General features: G+C 59.9%; 1 protein-coding gene across 1 annotated transcript; it reads left to right on the top strand.

Moving 5' to 3' along the window:
• Positions 1-632: 632 nt before the first annotated feature.
• Positions 633-14,365, top strand: RTN4RL2 (reticulon 4 receptor like 2). The gene is made up of 3 exons (XM_062197894.1): positions 633-961; positions 6,241-6,722; positions 13,089-14,365. The coding sequence occupies exons 1-3, from the start codon at positions 931-933 to the stop codon at positions 13,836-13,838; spliced, it is 1,263 nt and encodes a 420-aa protein (XP_062053878.1). The 5' UTR covers positions 633-930; the 3' UTR covers positions 13,839-14,365.
• Positions 14,366-18,582: the final 4,217 nt, after the last annotated feature.

The following is an 18,582-nucleotide window of genomic DNA, read 5'->3' as shown; positions in this document are numbered from 1 at the left end:
ATCAAAGGTTGCCAGCCAGCGCTCGCCGCCGCACCTGCACCAGCACCCTTGTGCGCGCGTGCACGCCCACACGCGGCTCCGGCTCGCACACACAAACTCCTGCATGTACTATTCTTACAGTCGCACACTCTGGAATTAGGGTCTGGGAAAGGAAGGGAACGTGGGATCTTGGAGCTCTCCGGCGGGCGGGCACAGCGCGAGGGACGCGCGGTAGGGGCGATGAGGGGCGGTGAGGGGCGATGAGGGGCGTTGAGGGGCGAAACGGAGGGCGGAGGCGGGGGATGACCCAGAAGCCCATCTCCTCCAGGCAAGTTGGGAGGCGGGACCCGGACAAGCCCACGGAGTCCCCTGACACTACCACGCCTCCTTCCAGAAGGGATTTCTCTAGAAGTGCGGCGCTGCCTTGGGATCCAGCACAGTACCCGCTTTGTCCCCTGCCCGCGAGGAGGGGGAGCCAGGCTGGAGGGGGCTGGAGGGCCGCTCCCGCCTCCTAGTGGCCAGCAAAGGGTTAAGTCGGAAAGCCAGGAAGCGAAGGCGGAGCCAGCGAGTGCGGGGAGGAGGGGGGTGGCTGGGAAGCGCTTCCTCGCCGTCCCACTCTCCCTCTCCCTCGGCGAACAGCCGGGGCGCACGGGCCGACTGACCGACCCGCTCCTGCAGACCGCGCGGCTCGGGGGGCGCAGGCACTGGGCGTCGCCAGCCAGCCCCAGCCCTTCTCATCCCGTAGCGCCCCGCCCCGTCCCGTCGGGGCCCATGGCTCCTCCCGAGGCCCGCAGCCCGGGGGGCGCAGGGTAGAGCCCCGTGGCCGGGCCACGCAGCCCAGGGACTCCCAGGCCCTGCCGGAGCCCCCCCGGAGTCCCCGCCGTCCGGCGGGATCAGGGAGCGAGTGGGAGCGCCCTCCCCACGCCGCCCCTCCCCGAGCGTCGAGACAAGATGCTGCCCGGGCTCGGGCGCCTGCTGCAAGGTAGGGACCCCGGCCGGTGAGGCGCATCTTGGGGAGGGGAGCAGGGCGCCCCCTCTTCTGAGGCGCAAGGGCGGGGCAGTTGCGAGGGGGTGGGGAAGCCAGGGAAGGCGAAAAGCTTCGCGCCCCGGCCGCGCCCCCGCCTCCAGAGCTGCCCGTTGGAGGAGGGCACCCGGCTGGGAGCCTGCGGGCGTGTGTGGGGAGCTCGTGACCGCGGAGCGACGCTAGGGGCAGGCGGACCAGGCCTGGAGGGGGGAGGGAGGCTCAGGTTCCGCTGTCCCGGCTCCACCTGCTCCGGGGGACGCTGAGGACTCGGGCCGGCTGGGGAAGCGCCGACTCAGCAACTCCTGCCCGGTGCCTCAGCACTTTCCGGTCACCTGGGAGGACAAGCGATGTGGGTGGGGGGCTGGCCGGGGGGCACAGAGGAAAATGTAGTACCCTTCCCTGGTAGGGCAGACGGAGGGCGCTACGAAGAGGATGATGGTGCCACGGACTGAGTGACCGGCGAGGGTGGGGTAGGAGACAGACCAGAGGGAGGTAGATCGAAAGGGGAGGTCAGGGGTGGAAAAAGTGGGGTGGGGAGGAGGGGACCGAGGAGGAAGAGGAGGAGGAGGGGAGAGGTTGGATGGGAAAAGCCCACAGGAACGCGGGACCCCAATGTAGAACAAGGAAGGGGGGGAGGAGAGGGAAGAACAGATGAGGGGAGGGATGGGACGGGCCGGGGACCACAGCCGGCGAGTGGGGAAATGGAGAGAGAATGAGAATGAGAAGCGTGGTCAGAAGCCGAGGATGAGGATGGGGGTGATGGCCGGAGACTCCTGTCAGAACAGAGCGGGAGGGTCTGCGGGATGAGCCAGGGCTGCAGCCCGGGGGCTCTAGGGGAGAGGGGCTGGGGAAGGTGGGAGCAAGGGACAGGGCGGGGAGGGGGGCTGCCGGGATGAAACAAAGAGGCTTCTGGTCCCCACTTCCACGTGGGAAGCCCTCCATTCCCAAAGCGCCTGCCTGTCACATCCCTTGTCTGCCGGAGTGGCTGGTGGGTCGGCTCAGGGCCTTTGCGTGTGGCTGTGGAGGAGACTGGGCGAGGACCTCCAGTGGGGCGAGCTGCCATTTATATCTCGGGGCCGCCGCCGTCGGGTGCCGCCGCTGCCACCGCCACAGCGGCTGCTTATTTTGGGGTGTTACATTCTGGCAGAGTGAGAAGCTGTTTGCAACAGCTCTAAACCTCCCTTACCCACGGCGTGGGTGCCTCCCAGGCCCCTGCGGCACCGGCATTGCGGGCGCCCACCTCCTCAGCCCTTTCGCCCTCAGCATCTGCCCCCGCCCCCTCCACCCCCCAGGCCCCAGACCTTCCCTGAAGCAGCCTGTTGGGTGTGCAGCTTCTCCTCTGGGACAGTGCCCCTCCATCCACAGCTAGGGCCCTCAGCTCTCCTGCCGGGCAGCAGGCTTTCCTGGGACCTCGTGCAGGTGCATCAGCACCCTGGCCTCTGTGCTCCTCTGCTGCAGGAGCCTCTGGCCTAAAGGGTGGCCCCGAGGTGAGAACTCTTTTTAGGAGGCTTGGTACTGCACGCTTTGATGGCCCAGAGTCCTTGACCGTGGTCCCTCGGTGAATGAATACTTTTGACTCTGGACACCTCAGCCTTCCGGGATCGATACCGTGTTCTGGCCTCTCTCTGTTCCCTCCCCTTGGTCAGTTCTGGCCATCTCTTCTGGACACTGGCCATCTCTTCTGGACTCTCAAATGTGCCATCATCCTAAGGCAACCACAACTTAGAGCCCAAGAGAGGAAAGTTGCAGAGCGCACCTGGGTCCCTCTCTCGCCTGATCTTGCACAGCCCGGCCGACCCAGCGTTGTGGCTGCCCTAGGTGCAGCTTCTGTCTTCCCTATACCTTGTATATTAGGGCTGGCTTCTGGGGATGATGTGAAGGGCTCCCAAAGAAAGACCAGAGTCCCTTGTGATGGGAGCTTGACACCTTTCCCTTCAATCCAGGTTGCCACTCGCTACACAGCTAAGTGCCCATTTCTGAGCCTCCCTTCATTGGCGAGGTGGGGGTCTTTAGACTGATCTCACAGCAGGGTTGTGTGTTCTATGGATGGAGTGGATAATGTGTGCAGCACAGGGTCTGGCGCACAGTAGGTGCTTCATGGCAGATGGCTTCCTGCCTCCTCTGTACCACACTCCCTTGCACCTCTAGCCTGGACCTGCTGACCTGAGAAGGTAGAAGGAGCAGAGGATGGGCAGGCTTTGAAGGGCTTCCTGTGCCTGGAAGGCAGTGGAGAGAGACACTGGAGGTGGACGTGGCTCAGAACCCCTGCCTCCTCTCCCCAGCCCTGCATGCCAGCCGGGAAGGCTCCAAGTGGGGGCCGGAAGTGGAGCTATGGTCACTGGGGAGAGAGGAGGCACGGCCTGGTGGAAAGGAGTGGTGGTGATGAGGTGGCGTGAGAAGCAGGGGGTGGGGAGGAGACCGTGTGGCAGGAGGAAAAAGGCACACGCTGGGCAGGGAGGGAGGGTGGGATAGAGGGGGCCTCTCCCCAGCCCCACTGCCTCTGCCCCTGGGGGCTTTTGCTGCAGCCCAGCCTAGGGGCCCCCAGAAACCCAGAGCCAACCTCCCTTCCCCTCCTCCTCCTCCTCCTCCTCCTCCTCCTCCTCTTCGCCTCCATGAGAGCCGCAGCCTGAATTATGGATGAGGCTCCTTGGGTTACAGCTGCCTTGCAGGGCGGCAGTGAGGGCCAGAAATGGCAACAGAGTCACTGTTACGTAGCAGCTGTCATGAGGGTCCCCCAGCTCAGGGTCCTTCCTCAGAGAGCCCTCTCCCGCAGGGAATACCATGGGGGGAGGGGGGAGGGGGACACAGCAGGGCAGAGTCCGATAGGGCCAGTGGGGAGCCAGGAGTGGGCCCTTGCCAGCCCCTGCCCAGCTGGACCTCGAGGCTGGAAGGGAGCCTGGTGCCAGGAGAGCAGCCGCTGCCTCTGGCAGCACACGTGTGCTCCCCTCTGTCTCTCCCGGGGTGGCAGTCGGCCCTGGAGGCTGGAGGGAGACCGCGGTAATCCTCTGGGGGCTGGCGGCCATCAGGGCTCACGCTTTGGTGAGCTGGTGGATAAGGGGTGGGATTAAGGGGAATCACTGAAGGATTTGGCTTCCTTTGGTGTCAGTCTTTGGGGAAGCAGAGCTCACAGGGTGACTAATAGGAAGGGCTGTGCCCTGCGTGGGCATCGGGAGACTCATCTGGTCCTTGCCCTGTCACCACGTTGCTGTGTGACCTTTGGCAAATTGCTTGCTTTCTCTGAGCCCCAGTTGTCCCCTCAGTAGAATAGATGCTTGGCCCACATGAACCTGGGAGGCCTGTCCAGCTGTGAAATCTTCAGTGCTAAGCAGCAAACCTCAGCGCTCAGGACACCCACCCAGGGTCCCTGCCTGCGCTCCCACACCCCACCCCTGCCTGGTTCAGATGAGGGGTGAGAGACGTGCGCTTCCACCCCACGTGGCTCTGAAAAGCTCGGGCGGAGAAAGTAATCGTGAAACGCCACACGGAGGAGGGGTGAGAAGGGCCGAGAAAGGCGGAGGTGGTGTGAGCGAATGGAACAGCCGCCGCTGTGTCACTAAGTATTACATCACACTCGGCCTACACACGCACGGGGCCCGGTATCCACACACACGCGGAGGATGGCCGGCACACACTGCACAGCCGGGAGGGGCCGGGGACACTCACGGCGGGGCCCGGCTGGCACTGGGGACCTGGTGCCCAAAAGCAAATAGAGACACACACAGGCACGCACGCGCAGGCAAGAGACTCCCCCACTGGTGCCTGCGTGCTCCCCCTCCCCGGGGACGGAGGCACACCACGGCATCTGTATACCCAATGCCACACGCAGAGCCATTGGTGCTGGGCGTGCACACCTGGCTCGGCCACACTTCACTGTAGTGAGCACCTGGCTCACACTGTTCACCCAAAATCACACCCACGTATGCGCGCTCACGCGCACGCAGCAACCTCAGGAGTGTGAGACACACACACACACAAACGCCGCCTCGGCGTGGGCGAGTCACAGTCTCGGAGATGTCACCCACCCTGCAGTCTCTCCCGGGCTCTCTGAACCACTGGGAGCCCCCAGATGCCAGGCGCTGGGGCCTGAAAACCAGGTCTCCCTCCTCGCAGCCTTCCATGCTGGCCCAGCCGGGTGCTCAGGTGCTATGTGCCAGGGAACCATGCCTGGCTTTGGTATACACAAGTGCCCCTCTGCCCCAGGCAAAGCTGCCGGAAGAAAACCATGGCAGAGGGCAGTGGACAAGCTGGTCCCAGCCCAGGACTTTATCAGCCACAGAGAGGGCAGGAAGGCAGGGGGAGGGATGGATGCAGGACCCTGCAGCTCTTGCTATAGCGCAGAAATACAGGCACCTGCTCTGGGCCCATGAATTCCCAGGCCCTTGGGCCTTCTTGGAGCTGCTTGTCCATCTCTCTCATAAGCACTCAACCTTCAAAAATCACTTTGATGAACAACAAAACAATTTATGTCTGAGATGCAAAAATGCAGATGCCCAGGGCCTCAGGAGGCTGCATTCTTTGCAGACCCCAGCTGATTCTGTTGCATCTAGCTGGTGGCCCCACACCAAGACCCACACGGACCCCACATCCCTCGGGCCTCTTGGCAACAGCGTGGAGAGGCTCTGGTTCTTCCAAGGTGAAAACTGCTGGAAGGTGGGGCAGGAGGGCATCGGTCACATGTGGGCCCGGCCAGGCTGGACCCCTGGGCCTCCATACGCCTTCAGTCCCCTGAAGGGTCTCACATTTGCTCAGTCATGCTCAAGTGGAGTGGTTTTGTCCCCAGAGGACATTTGGCAGTGTCTGGAGACATTTCAGTTGTCACAACCGGGGGCAGGGTGCTGCTGGCGTCTGTGGATAGAAGAAGGAGGCGCTGCCCACACAGGGAAGCACTGTCCTTCCCGCCTGCCACTCCCGAGCGGGGGGGAACCCCGACAATCTTTGGACATTCATCTCCAAGCAAGGTCAAAGATGCAACAGTGAAAACGGACAGGAATAAAGAGACATTCCTCAGATAACCGTAACTGTACCACAGTGCTTTCTTCAGTGTCCTCTTAGCATTTTTTTTTTCATTTAGTATACCAGGAGCCTCCCAAGTGGATGTGGTCAGGCATCTTGCAGCTTTGGGGTTGCACCCAGAACCCTGGGAACACCAGGGCTCGGGATCTGTAGCAGGTGGGTGGGCAGGTGGGTGGCCAGAGCCCTGACTCTCAGCCCTGCCCTTCACCTGGCTCTCCCTACAGGTCCCGCCTCAGCCTGCCTCCTGCTGATGCTCCTGGCCCTGCCTCCAGCAGCCCCCAGCTGCCCCATGCTCTGCACCTGCTACTTGTCCCCGCCCACCGTGAGCTGCCAGGCCAACAACTTCTCCTCGGTGCCGCTGTCCCTGCCGCCCAGCACACAGCGACTCTTCTTGCAGAACAACCTCATCCGCACGCTGCGGCCTGGCACCTTCGGGCCCAACCTGCTCACCCTGTGGCTGTTCTCCAACAACCTCTCCACCATCTACCCCGGCACCTTCCGCCACCTGCAGGCCCTGGAGGAGCTGGACCTCGGTGACAACCGGCACCTGCGCTCCCTGGAGCCTGATACCTTCCAGGGCCTGGAGCGGCTGCAGTCGCTGCACCTGTACCGCTGTCAGCTCAGCAGCCTACCAGGCAACATCTTCCGCGGCCTGGTCAGCCTGCAGTACCTCTACCTCCAGGAGAACAGCCTGCTCCACCTCCAGGTGAGCCTGGCCCCCGGCCCCCTACCCCACCCGCCCCAGGCCACCCTTCGTCTCTCTCCAACCCTTTTCTGAGAGTCTGTGCCTCTCACTTCCGCCATACTCTTTTCTATACCTTGCCTCTGTCTGTCTGTCCATCCTTTTGGGTTCTTCTCTGCCCCAGCCCCTACCTCCCTCTGCCTCTGTCTATCCCTCCCTGTCCTTCTCTGCCTCTCACACTAACTTGCCTCCCCCATCCGTCTCTCTCTGCCTCTCTGTCTGTCTCCCTTCACACCCCCACTCTGCACACACCCCCATGTCTGTCTCGATGCCTGCGAGTGTCTTTCTGTGATCTCCCCTTCCCCCACGTTTGCCCTCAGGGGACTCTGCCTTTCCCCAGCCCAGTGGCTACCCCTCCCATCCCCCATCCCACATCACAGCAAGTGCAGCCAGAGAGCAGGGCCCCAGCACCTGCTGTCCGTGGGAAGTTCCGCCTCTCTCCAACTCGAGGTAACAGAACAAGGGGAACCCTGTCCTCTCTAGATTGCCTTTCCCCCAGTCTGTCGTGTCAAGGGCCAGGGCAGGAGGAGGAAAAGCGCAAAGCTCTGTTGCAGCTGGGAAACGGTGCTCTGGGAGCGGAAGGAGAAACAGTCATTGTTATTTATTGTTATTATTATTGACCTAAGGATTGTTTATTGTTGTTGTTATGCTGACTGTTTGACAGTCTAATCCTCCCATTCCGTTTCCCCAGGAAGCAATAACATAACCTCCAAACCACCCTGGGAGGGGGAAAATCTCCCTCCCCATGGCTACCGACCGGGCTGGACGGGATGAGGGTAGCCATTCTGCCCTCTCCACCTCACTCTGCGAGATGCTGTCACCAGCCACTCAGCGTTGAGGATGCCGGTGATAACAACAGCAGTAATGATTTAAATCAACATGCAGGGAGTGGTGAACAATACAGACAGAACCCCTGCCTTCGAATGCCGAGGGAAAGTAAAATGCATGGTGTATTGGGAAAATATCATGGCATAAATAATGGTAGTAATAATAGCAGCCTCTGCCACCAGGTCGGGCGCTGTGCCAAGTCTTTTACAGGTGTCAGCTCCACCATTTACAAGCACGTGACTTTAAGAAAAAAAAAAATTTCCTTGGGCCTCAGTTTTCCCATCTGTAAAACGGGAGTAGCAAGCTCATCTGTCTCCTGGGGATTTTATAAGCAATAAACGCATGAATAATTTGTAAAGCACTCAGAATAGTGCTTTTGGCATACGGTAAGTGCTATATAAATGCTTGCTTGTTAAAATACCGTTTTAAAAAAAGAAACAAGCCTTATTTAACATTGGTCTCAGTAAAGCGGTCCAACTTGAACCCAATCCTGGAGATCTGGGTCAACTTCAAGGGTTAGACTGAGGCCGTGGGTGGGTCTCAGAACACACCCTCCTTGCGCTCCTCCTACACATGGCCAGCATCTCATGCTTCCCAAACGCATTCAACCACTTCCTCTCCTTTCTGCAGCCCTGTGGGGAGATTGCTTTTACCTCCTAGTTAACAGTGGGGAAGCTCAGGCTGGCGGCCCCCAGGACTTTGTAGAGGGAGAATGGCCTCTCTAAACACAGATCTCTTCAGCCATGGTCCTCTGACTGCACTGGCCCTCACAGCGGCCTGGCCTGGCTGTAGGGACATGGAGCGGGAGGACCTTCCGGAAGCCACATGGCCAGGACGAGCTATCTGACTGCACCACAGGGGGCCGTCCCTAAGGACACTAGAGTGGGCTCATTTTTGAAAGCACATTCTCTGGGGTCTGTCAGACCTGGGTTCAAATCCGGGCTGCTCTTCGGACAGATCACTTAAGGTCCCTCAATCCACTTGCCTGTGACTATATGTTGGCATCAGGATAGCACTTATTGGTTCTGATCTAGAAATTTTGTAAGCATTGCAATTGGAGGCATTTACAAGGCCACACTCCCAAGACACGTTAAATATCTCTTATTCGAAATGCTTGGGACCAGAAGTGTTTCCGATTTTGGGGATTTGGGGATATTTGCATTTATATATAATGAGATATCTTGGGGATGGGACCCAAGTCTAAATATGAAATTCATTTCTGTTTCATGTAGAACTTATGCACAGAGCCTGCAGGTACTTTTATACAATAAGTTTAATGATTTTGTGCATGAAGCAAAGTGTGGAATGTTTGCACTTGGGGCATCACGGAAGTTTCGGATTTGGGTGCATTTCAGTTTCAGATTTCCCGATCAGACAAGCTCAACCTGTATCCTCACGACCGCCGGGACTTCGAGGTCCCAGTAATTACTTCTCCGTGATATCAGGATCTGATCTGGAGTCAGAGGACCTGAAATTGACTTTATTAAATGTTAGGCAAATTGCCTCCCCTTCTCTGGATCTCAGTTTCCCTCTCGTCAATGGAGAAACATAAAAATGTCACAAAGTGTGGTGATAACAAGTAGATGAGTTAGTGTCTGTAAACAGAGTCCAGTGCCAAGTAAATCATGGCATTACGACAGTCAACGCTTAGAGCAAGGACGGCAGTCAGGGCCTGGGGTCAGGCAAGGCCTGGACAGAGGGGACTTCGGGCACACACTGGGGTCTTCCGAAATGGGATGTGTTTGGCATGAATGACACCAGGCATCGAGAGAAGGAAGCATCTTCACACCGGCCCTTTATAAAGGAGGTGGAGAAGACAGCCTCTGGCTGTGAACAGCCTGGAAGAACTAGGCTGGGAGATGCCAGAGGCAGGGGCAGAAACACATGGGCGGCAGTGACTCCACCGGGTGCAGGTGCGACCCAAGGTGGAGCCAGGTGCGCCCCGGGAGGGGAGCTTTGGAGGAAGCTCCGTGAGGAAGCGCAGCTGTTAGGATGTGCAGAGTGGAAACGGGAGTGGTGGGCAGGGTGGAGGTTCTCATGGGCTGGGCCTGTCTGCAGAATACCAGGCACTGTGCGGGCTGAGTCCAGTCACCCACAGGTTCTTTACTGAGCACCTGCTGCGTGCCAGGCAGTGTTCTGGGTGCCGGGGGCTCAGAGATGAGCCAGAACAGGGTCCCCACTCTCCTGGAACATGTTTCCTGCTGCAGTGTAGCCTGGCAATGGAGACAGCTGTTCTCTCTTGTAATCATAACAGTGCCCGCATGGTCTCCAAGAGCAGTCGTTGTGCTCAGGCAGACCTAAGTTTGACTCCCTCCAGCTTGCTCTGCGGCTTTGGGCAAGTTCTCCCACCACTCTGGGCCTCAGTGGACCCGTGTGTAAAATGAAGACAGAAGCCGAAGCCTGGGGTGCTGTGAGTTAAAGGAGACACTACTTGAAAAGCACTCAGAGTTAATAGCCAGTGAACAGTGAGCGTCATCGGATAGGAAGCGTGTGGACTCCGACTGAGGGCTCGCAGAGCTAAGGCAGCAGTCCAAGGTCACAGGCTTGCAAAGGGACACAGCCTAGAACTGGCCTGACTCTGGGTACAGCCGTGCCCAGCACCGTTGCTGGTGCTCATATCCACACTGCGCTACATATTAGCTGCTGGGCCCCAGACAACTCACTTCCCTTCTCCGAGCCTCCCTCTCCTAATCTCTGGGAAGGAGATAAGAATAGCATCCACCTCACAGGGTTGTTGTGATTAAGTTACTACATAGGCTCTGCGTAGCACAGGGCTTGGCACCCGGTGAGAGCTCAGTAAGTCACTGGCTTGATGCTGCTGACGTGGGTGATGACGACGATGCCCACCATAAGCTGGTGCGTTGGGGGAGGGGAGGGCCTGGCACATAGCACACAGTACCGCTTTGCTGAATGAATGAGGTACATTCTGGGACTCACCAGCTCATAAATATCAGATGAGGATGGATTCGCAAAGATCAACCATCCCAGGTCCCTTGTTTCACAGATGGGGGAAAAAAAAAAAAAACAAGGCCCAGAGAGGTGCCTGGAGCTGTCCAAGGTCACACAGCCCAGCAGCCGATTTGATTGGTGCTGAGCTGGGAGGTTGGAGGGAAGCAAGGTTAAGAATAGGAATGCTGTCTGGGGAAGGGGGTGGGGCAGGGATGCTGTGTTAAGATTCCAAGTGGATGCAGAGAGCTGTGAACCGGCCAGCGGGGGGAGGCGAGAGAGATGTGGTTTTTGAAATGGAAGAGGATGACTTTAGCAGAGCTTTTAGCCCGGAGGGAGGGGGCGCGAGGGGAGGGTGGTGGGGGAGGGCCAGGGCTGTGAAAGTCAAGAGCTTATTAATGCACAGAGAACCAGAGAACGGCTTTAAGGGTGGAAAGAGGAAGGGCCGGGTTTCAGAGCTGCAGCCCAGGAAGTGGCAACGGGATCTGGCAACAGCTTGGATGGCGGGAGGGAGAGATGGACCCCACGACTGAAGCTCAGGGAGCCGAGCGGCAGGACTTTTCTGCGGAGAAATGAAGGGGAGGAAGCAAGGAACTCTGCAGCCCGAAGAGTCGGGCTTTGGGTCAGAGGCACCTGACTTCCCCGAGGAGCTCAGGTCTTCCCTTCCTGATTTCTTGGGGTCCCCAAAGTGCCAGCCCCCCAGGCTGCTACTACCTCCTCCCCCATACTGACCCTCTGACCATACATCTCTGGGCGTGTTCTACTCTTGCTGACCCTCTGTGAAAAAGAGAAACCCTAAGTAGGTGTCCCAGTGCAAGGAATCCAGAGCCCACTCCCTGGGGGTGGGGGATGGGGGTGCAGGGAGCCCGATGGAGGCCTGAGGGGGAGGAGGGGATTGGGGTGGTGGCAGCAGGGGGTGGAGAATGCTGGTGGTGTCAGAGGCAGCGGAGAAGGTGGAGGGGACGGATCTCAATGTGGCCAAGAGGAGGGCTCTTGGCAGGCGCAGTTCCTGTAGCGGAGAGGGCGGAAGCCAGATGGGAGGGGGCGAGAAAAAGCAGGAGCACAGGAAGGTGGAGGCTGTGGGTGGAGGCTGGGAGTCAACGCCCTCCCCCCACCTGAGGCCTCGGACCAGCTCCTGGGTGGTGCAGGCGAGGGGATCATCTTGTCTCCCCAGGCAGAGAGAGGTGGGAGAGAGCCACGGGCAGGGAATGGGTTACCGGGGGCGCAGGCCTGAGCACAGAGGATGCTCACGTCTCTGAGGGACCTGCTGACCACAGAGATGGCTTGCAGAAGACGGGAGGACCTCGGTGCTGCAGGGTCACGGGACCAGGGTCCTGCTCCCCTCTCTGACTTCATCTCTCTGGGCCTCAGGGTACGCCTCTGTAAAAAGTGGGCTGGGCTGCTGGATTCTGAAGCGTCAGCTCCCAGGTGACAGCCGCTGTGAAATGCAGACCCCTGTGAGTCATGCCCAGTCCTGTTAGTTCCCAGGTCCTTGCAATGCTGGCAGGTGGAGCGGCCCCTCCTACAGGGGGTAGTAGGCAGGCGGCAGTCACTTCCCTGCTGCCTGTGCGTGGTGGAGCCCATGCCTGGCCCTCTGAATAACCCGGCCTGTGGTCCCCAGGGAGCTCCTCTTCCAGGGGCAAGAGGATGGGACCAAACAGAGCCCCTGCTGACACACAACTACCATTTCCTGTTGACTGACTGTGCACCTGCCAGGTGCTATGCCCACAACAGCATGGTATCACATAACCCTCCTTCAGCCGGCTGAGGGCTTGTTCTCCCCGGTAAACAGACTGAGGAATCTCCCACCCGACAAGGTTAAATAACCTAGGAAGATGGCAAGTTACCAGGGCTCTTAGCTCCTGAGTCTGCGGGTCTCCTCCCTGGATCAGAGCCCTGTGTGCCAGGCCCTGGGCCCAGCACTTCACCCACGCGATCTTTGTGGGCTGTCTTCTTTACTCCTCAGAGCAAACACGAGGTAGGGACACTCCTCTCCTGGTGGTGGGTGAGGATCAGATGCCTGACATGGCCAGCTTCCCAATGGCCAAGCCCCGCACTGCCCACCAAGTGCAAACCTTGCCCTCGGCGTGTTCATAGGCGTTGCTTCGTTTGATGGCCACATGTTACAGATGACAAAATCGGGTCACAGAGACATTTATGGACTCACCCAGGGCAGCAGAGCGGGTTAATGAGAGACCTAGGATCTACAGTCAGAGAGTCTGGCTCCCCAGTCTGCATGCTTAGCCCGACCCGAGGCGGGAGTCCTGCGGCCGCATCAGCATCACCATCACCTGGGCGCTTGTGCAGTGCAGCTGCGCACTCAGCGCGTCCCCAGATCTGCTCCATCGGAAACGCTGGGGCAGCACTCGGGACCCGCAAGGGAGTCTCAAACACCCTAAAACTTAAGAACCCGGGACCTGAGCCGCAGCAAACGGGTCAGGACTCGAACCCATGCCTCTCACTCTCTCTACTCTGCCTAGCGCTCTCCTCCCTTCCCAGAGAGAAGTCCCCACCGCGCCTCAGGCCTCTCTCTCCTTCTGTTCCCGCCCCACCCAGGATGACCTGTTCGCCGACCTGGCCAACCTGAGCCACCTCTTCCTGCACGGGAACCGCCTGCGTCTGCTCACGGAGCACGTGTTCCGCGGCCTGGGCAGCCTGGACCGGCTGCTGCTGCACGGGAACCGGCTGCAGGGCGTGCACCGCGCGGCCTTCCGCGGCCTCAGCCGCCTCACCATCCTCTACCTGTTCAACAACAGCCTGGCCTCGCTGCCCGGCGAGGCGCTCGCCGACCTGCCGGCGCTGGAGTTCCTGCGGCTCAACGCCAACCCCTGGGCGTGCGACTGCCGCGCGCGGCCGCTCTGGGCCTGGTTCCAGCGCGCGCGCGTGTCCAGCTCCGACGTGACGTGCGCCACGCCCCCGGAGCGCCAGGGCCGAGACCTGCGCGCGCTGCGCGAGGCCGACTTCCAGGCCTGCCCGCCCGCCGCGCCCACGCGGCCCGGCAGCCGCGCGCGGGGCAACAGCTCCTCCAACCACCTGTACGGCGTGGCGGAGGCCGGCGCGCCGCCCGCCGACCCCTCCACCCTCTACCGAGACCTGCCCGCCGAAGACTCGCGGGGCCGCCAGGGCGGGGACGCGCCCACCGAGGACGACTACTGGGGCGGCTACGGGGGCGAGGACCGGCGCGGCGAGCAGACGTGCCCCGGCGCCGCGTGCCAGGCGCCTCCGGACTCCCGCGGCCGGGCGCTGTCGGCCGCGCTGCCCGCGCCTCTGCTTGGCCTCGCGCTTCTGGTGCCTCATCACCTCTGACTGCGGCGGCTGAGACTCTCAGGCCACTGGCCGGGCCCGGCCCCACCGCCTTCCTCTCCACCCCCACCCCCAGCTCGGCTCCCCACCCCGGGACCTGGCCGCCTCTCTCCTTGCCTCCTGGGCTGTTCGGACTCAAGGCTGCTCCCAGAGGACAGGAACGGTGGCTCAGCCGTGCTGAACCCAATTCAAGCCATTAACTCTTCTTCCCCCATCCCCAGGCTGGGCTGGGGGCACCCCGGGCAGCCGCTGTCCCGGGGCCCACAGTGGACTCCCTCCGAAGGGGCTTTTTTATCTACAGTGCATCTCCCACCAGCAGAGCCTTCGGGCGCTCCCCCTGGGGGACGAATGCGTCACTTGGCGCCAGGGCGACCCTGGAACCCTGCTCATCCCGGTCCCCTCCACCTCCTGACACTGGAGGAACTCTTTTCTCCTAAGTCTACCCTGGACACTTTTTAGGGCTCCGGGAGAGAACTTTCCTCTCCACCACGGCCCCTGCGTGGTGAAGATTTAGAAAAAAAAAAAAGTTGTTTGGGAAAAAAAAATTTATTAAAAATTCTATTATTTTAACTCCTGTAAGATTTGTTGGCGCAGCGCCTCCAGAGTGGGATGAGGGCTTAGAACTGTATATTTCAGGGCCAGGAGAGTTCCAGGAGGGAACCTGGAGCTGGTACATGCTTTCCCCAGCAGGACACAAGCTGAAGAGCAAAAGTGGTGTGGCCCTGAGACTATGGCGGGTGACCTCTGACAGAATGGCCAAAGGAAGCAGCAGCCGCCAACCCAGAGCTGCCTGGGGCCTGAGGAACCAAGCAGGGGGGAAGGCAGGCAGCCTGGCGCTCGGCTCCACCAGGGCCCTGTTCCTTCGGGAAAGAGGGGTAGCTCCCACCTCCCCCCTGCAAGGAGTGGTAATGTAGCATTTGCAGTCCCAGTTAGCCCAGACATAGCCTTGGGCAGATCTGAAAAGGGCACCTCCTCTTCAGGGAGACGCAGCCTGTGCCACAGCAAATACCTTAGTGATGGAGCAGAAGCTGTGGCTGGATCTCGGCTCACATTTGCCTGGTTGGCTGAGTGTTCTTGTGCAGTGTACAACGTGCACAGCTGTACATAGCAGCTCTGTGCACATCCAACTCTGCCTTGGCTCTTGTGGGGTGTAGGCATCAGGGATGGAGTAGGTCAAGATAGGCAGTTATCCTGTCAAGCTGGAAGAGAGGTCCCCAGGGGATCAGAGAGACAGGAATCCTGATTTGGGGTGCATGATGGTGTAAACAGACTTCATCATTCATTCTGGTGTGTGGAGAGTCTGGGGGCACAGGGAAGAGCCCAGGTAGGAAGGGAGAGCGAGTCTAAGCAGACAGCAGTTGGACAGGGTGGCTTGCATTTAGGGTTAAATCTCTAGCTTGGGAGGGAGGTGGGAACCGGACAGAGGAGACCCCAGGTGCTAGGGGTTGAGGAAGAGGGAGGCTGAGTTGGTGAGTCCGGCTGGGGAAGCCTCTAAGGCTGGAAGCAGGTGGACTTTGGCTGGGGGTGGGGGGTGGTGAGATCAGCAGGTCAGGAACCCAGGGAGCTCCATGTCAGGTCTTCCAGGGGCCTGTGACCTGGGAGGAGGCTAAGGACTAGGACTGGGGGGCCAGCTAAGCAAGAGCTCCGAGGGAGGAGGGCTGGCCTGCCTGCCACAGCCTGGGCAGGGGGAGGGGAGATGCTGGTAAATGAGAGGCAGGCTGTCCAGGTCACAGAATTATCATTGTGAAATATTCATGGGCCCTCGGTCCAGATGCTATTTCCGAACAGTGAGCGCGGGGAGGAGGGTGTGAGCCTCAGGAAGAAGCCTAAAGCAATACCGCGGTCCAGCAGCCCCACCCCCAGCAGCCCAGACAGACCCACAGACGCCCATCTCCTGCACGCCCACGCGCTCACGCTCACACACACAAAGCAGAGCTACGCAACAGCACGTGCAGGCACGCCAACCACCCACTGTCCCAGATGTATCCCCAAGCACCGGCGTGCACGCACACCAGCTCCACCAGGACCAGGGCAGAGCCCACCCCCAGGGATTTCATCCCGCCCTGCACCCCCCAGCCTCTGCAAACAACCCAGATTCCCAGCCTTGAGCCACACACCCTGAAAGAGCAGAGAGCATCCAAACCCACCAGTGCTCCGGACAGAGAGGGGGAAGGGACATCTCCCAGTTTCCCCCAGCCCCGGGAAGAAGCAAAATTCATTCCCCTCCCTCAAGCTGGGAGTGTACCCCCATTCTACCTTCTTTCCCTGGGCCAGACACCCAGCCTAGTTGTAGCTAACGCCTCTCGCCTCTCCTTGTCTAAGCTCCCGGATCTGTTCAGTTACCCAGTCAGTCCCCCTCCTGGCCCCTATCCATCCCTCCCTTCCTATTCCCCCCCACCACCTCCCTTGCTCTAGCTACTCATTACCTCATGCCTAGAATATAAAAGAAAATAGCAATAACCTCCTCACTGGTTTCCCTACACTCAGTCTCTCCCCCCCTCCCACCCAGCCTGCCCACGGAGATCAGATTCATGAGACCAACTCCTGCATTATGTCATCTTGTCACTCCAGAACCTGCACTGGCTCCCTACTGCCTGCGGGTTAAAGGGAACACCCCTCAGCAAAGCGTCAGCGATCCTTCAGGGTCCAGTGCTAGTAGGCTTTTCTAACGGCCGTGTCATCCTGACCCTCAGTCGTCACACGCCTGACATCCACGCCCTACTTGGAATGTGCCCTGGGCTTCCTCACTAAACCTCTCCGCAGATCACTGAAGCCAGGGCCGGCTGCAAGTCCAGGGCTGCTCCTCTCCCACCAGCCGCGGGATCTTTGCCCTTCAAAGCCACAGAGCCTCCAGCTTGGGCTCCCTCCAAGCAGACAGCTGCCCTCCACTGGCCACCTTGGGAAGCACAGCCAAGCTTCAGCCTGTTCTAAACTGAGGGCGAGCATCTAAGCCGCGGGGGAGAGGCCCGCGAGAAGGACGCCAGATGACAAGGTTTATAAGCCCTTAAGCCTCTAAGGTTCTTACACCCAGCACCGGGGGAGGCAGAGCTTCCAGCCGCTGGCTCCCTACTTCAGATCCCTAATCTGTGAGCGAGTGCCTCGCCTGTGAAACACATACGGGGCTCCCAGGACCCTGTGCAAGGGAAATTGGCCCACCAGACTCTTGAGAGGCCAGGAGGCCAGGGACAGGCCAGGTGGCAGGCCTGAGGTCCAGCCGGGTCAGGTTTCTGCATGAATTGTTAATGCTTGCAGCCAGACCTGTCAGATGTTCCGAAACGAAACCCAAGTGTCTTCTCTCATTTCCACACAGGATGTCCTTCCCACCCCACTGGGACAGGGAAGGCAGGCCTGGGCCGGCTATCCAGTCACCTCTGGAAAAAATATTTGGGGTGTTGTGTGTGGAGGGGGAGGTAGAAGGGTGAATGACCTAATTAGTTTCTCACCTCCTGGCTGTGTGATCTTGGGTGAGCTGCTTAACCTCTCTGAACACAAGAAGTTTGGGGGGTTTGTTTGCTTCTTTGTTGGGGCCAGTGCTGCCTGTCTTGACTGAGTCTGCATGGAAAAGGGCAAGAGCCTATGGGAAGACGACCTACGTGACTGTCATTGTCATCTTCCCCCAAGTCTTTTCCACCAAATCCTCCTCCCGCGTGTCTCTGGCTCTTTCTTTTGCAGATGGGGACTTCGGTTGGCTCTGCCATCGCCCCCCCCCCCCCCGCCCCAGGCCCATCTCAGGGTCCTTTGGCCTTCCCAGGGACTTCAGAGAGAAGCAGGGTTGGTGGAGTACAACAGGGCGTAGGGAGTGAAGCTACAAGGGACTGAAGGGGGCCGGGGAGGGAAGCCCCTGCTCAGAGACAAGAGGAGGCCAGGTGTGGACTCATCCCTTTTCATCTACCTCTCCTTCCTCTTGCACCTTTCTGGAGACCTGCCTGGCACCGTCACACCGGAAGCAGAGGCCCACCCTAGGCAGGTGGGCAGGGGGCGGGGCATTCAGGATGGTGTGCGGGTGAAGGCTCTGGCAGAAGGCTCGGCCAGTCTTCCCAGCCCACCAATCCCTGGCACAATCCTTCTAAAAATAAGGACCTTTTGCATCTGATTTAAGCAGGGAGCGGATTCCTGAGCCCCTCCCCCACCTGCTGAATCAAATCGCCAGGGGAGCCCTGGACTCTGCATTTGTAACAAGTGGAGGCGGGTTATGATCCAGAGCTGTCTCCTCCTAGGAGGTGGTGGAGGTGGCGTGGTCCAGGCAGGGCAGATGGGACAATGCTTCCCCTCCACACACAGTGGGGGTTCCAGGCAATACTCCTGGGGGTCAGCGTGATGCTGAGGGGGGGTGCGGAGGGATAGCAGGTGTTAGAGGGAAAAGAAGGGGTCCTCACGCCAGAGACGGGGCGGGAAGACAGGTGAGGCTGGTGAGCAGCAGGAAAAAGAGACGCCTACAGGGTGTGCCCACCCTCCTCTTTGAGGCCATCCGACATGCAGAACCTCTGGGGCCGGGACGTGGAGACGCTGAACAGCCCCACACCGGGTTCTAGGGGGGAGGGGCGGAAAGGAAACTGTCTATCACCCGGCACCAGTGACCTTGCCCGCCGTCCAGTGCCGGGCCCTGGCCGCACAGCACCCCCGGCCACCCCAACGCAGCCCCGGCCGGGCGCCACCGTCTCATCCCGCCTCCCACCCCGCCTCAGGTCCCAGCTTGTCCGTCAGCAGCGATGACCACGTTTCCCCTCCTGTCTCTGACCCTTGGCCC

The sequence above is a fragment of the Lepus europaeus genome, chromosome 7 (assembly GCF_033115175.1).
Source record: "Lepus europaeus isolate LE1 chromosome 7, mLepTim1.pri, whole genome shotgun sequence".
Lineage (NCBI taxonomy): Eukaryota > Metazoa > Chordata > Mammalia > Lagomorpha > Leporidae > Lepus > Lepus europaeus.
This window is presented reverse-complemented; position numbering and strand designations above follow the sequence as displayed.

Bases quoted from the DNA above. Each gene is read 5' to 3' on its own strand.
- RTN4RL2 (XM_062197894.1), top strand. From the start codon at position 931: ATGCTGCCCGGGCTCGGGCGCCTGCTGCAAG. The intron at 962-6,240 runs GTAGGGACCCCG...CTCTCCCTACAG, and splicing joins GCTCGGGCGCCTGCTGCAAG to GTCCCGCCTCAGCCTGCCTC. The intron at 6,723-13,088 runs GTGAGCCTGGCC...CGCCCCACCCAG, and splicing joins ACAGCCTGCTCCACCTCCAG to GATGACCTGTTCGCCGACCT.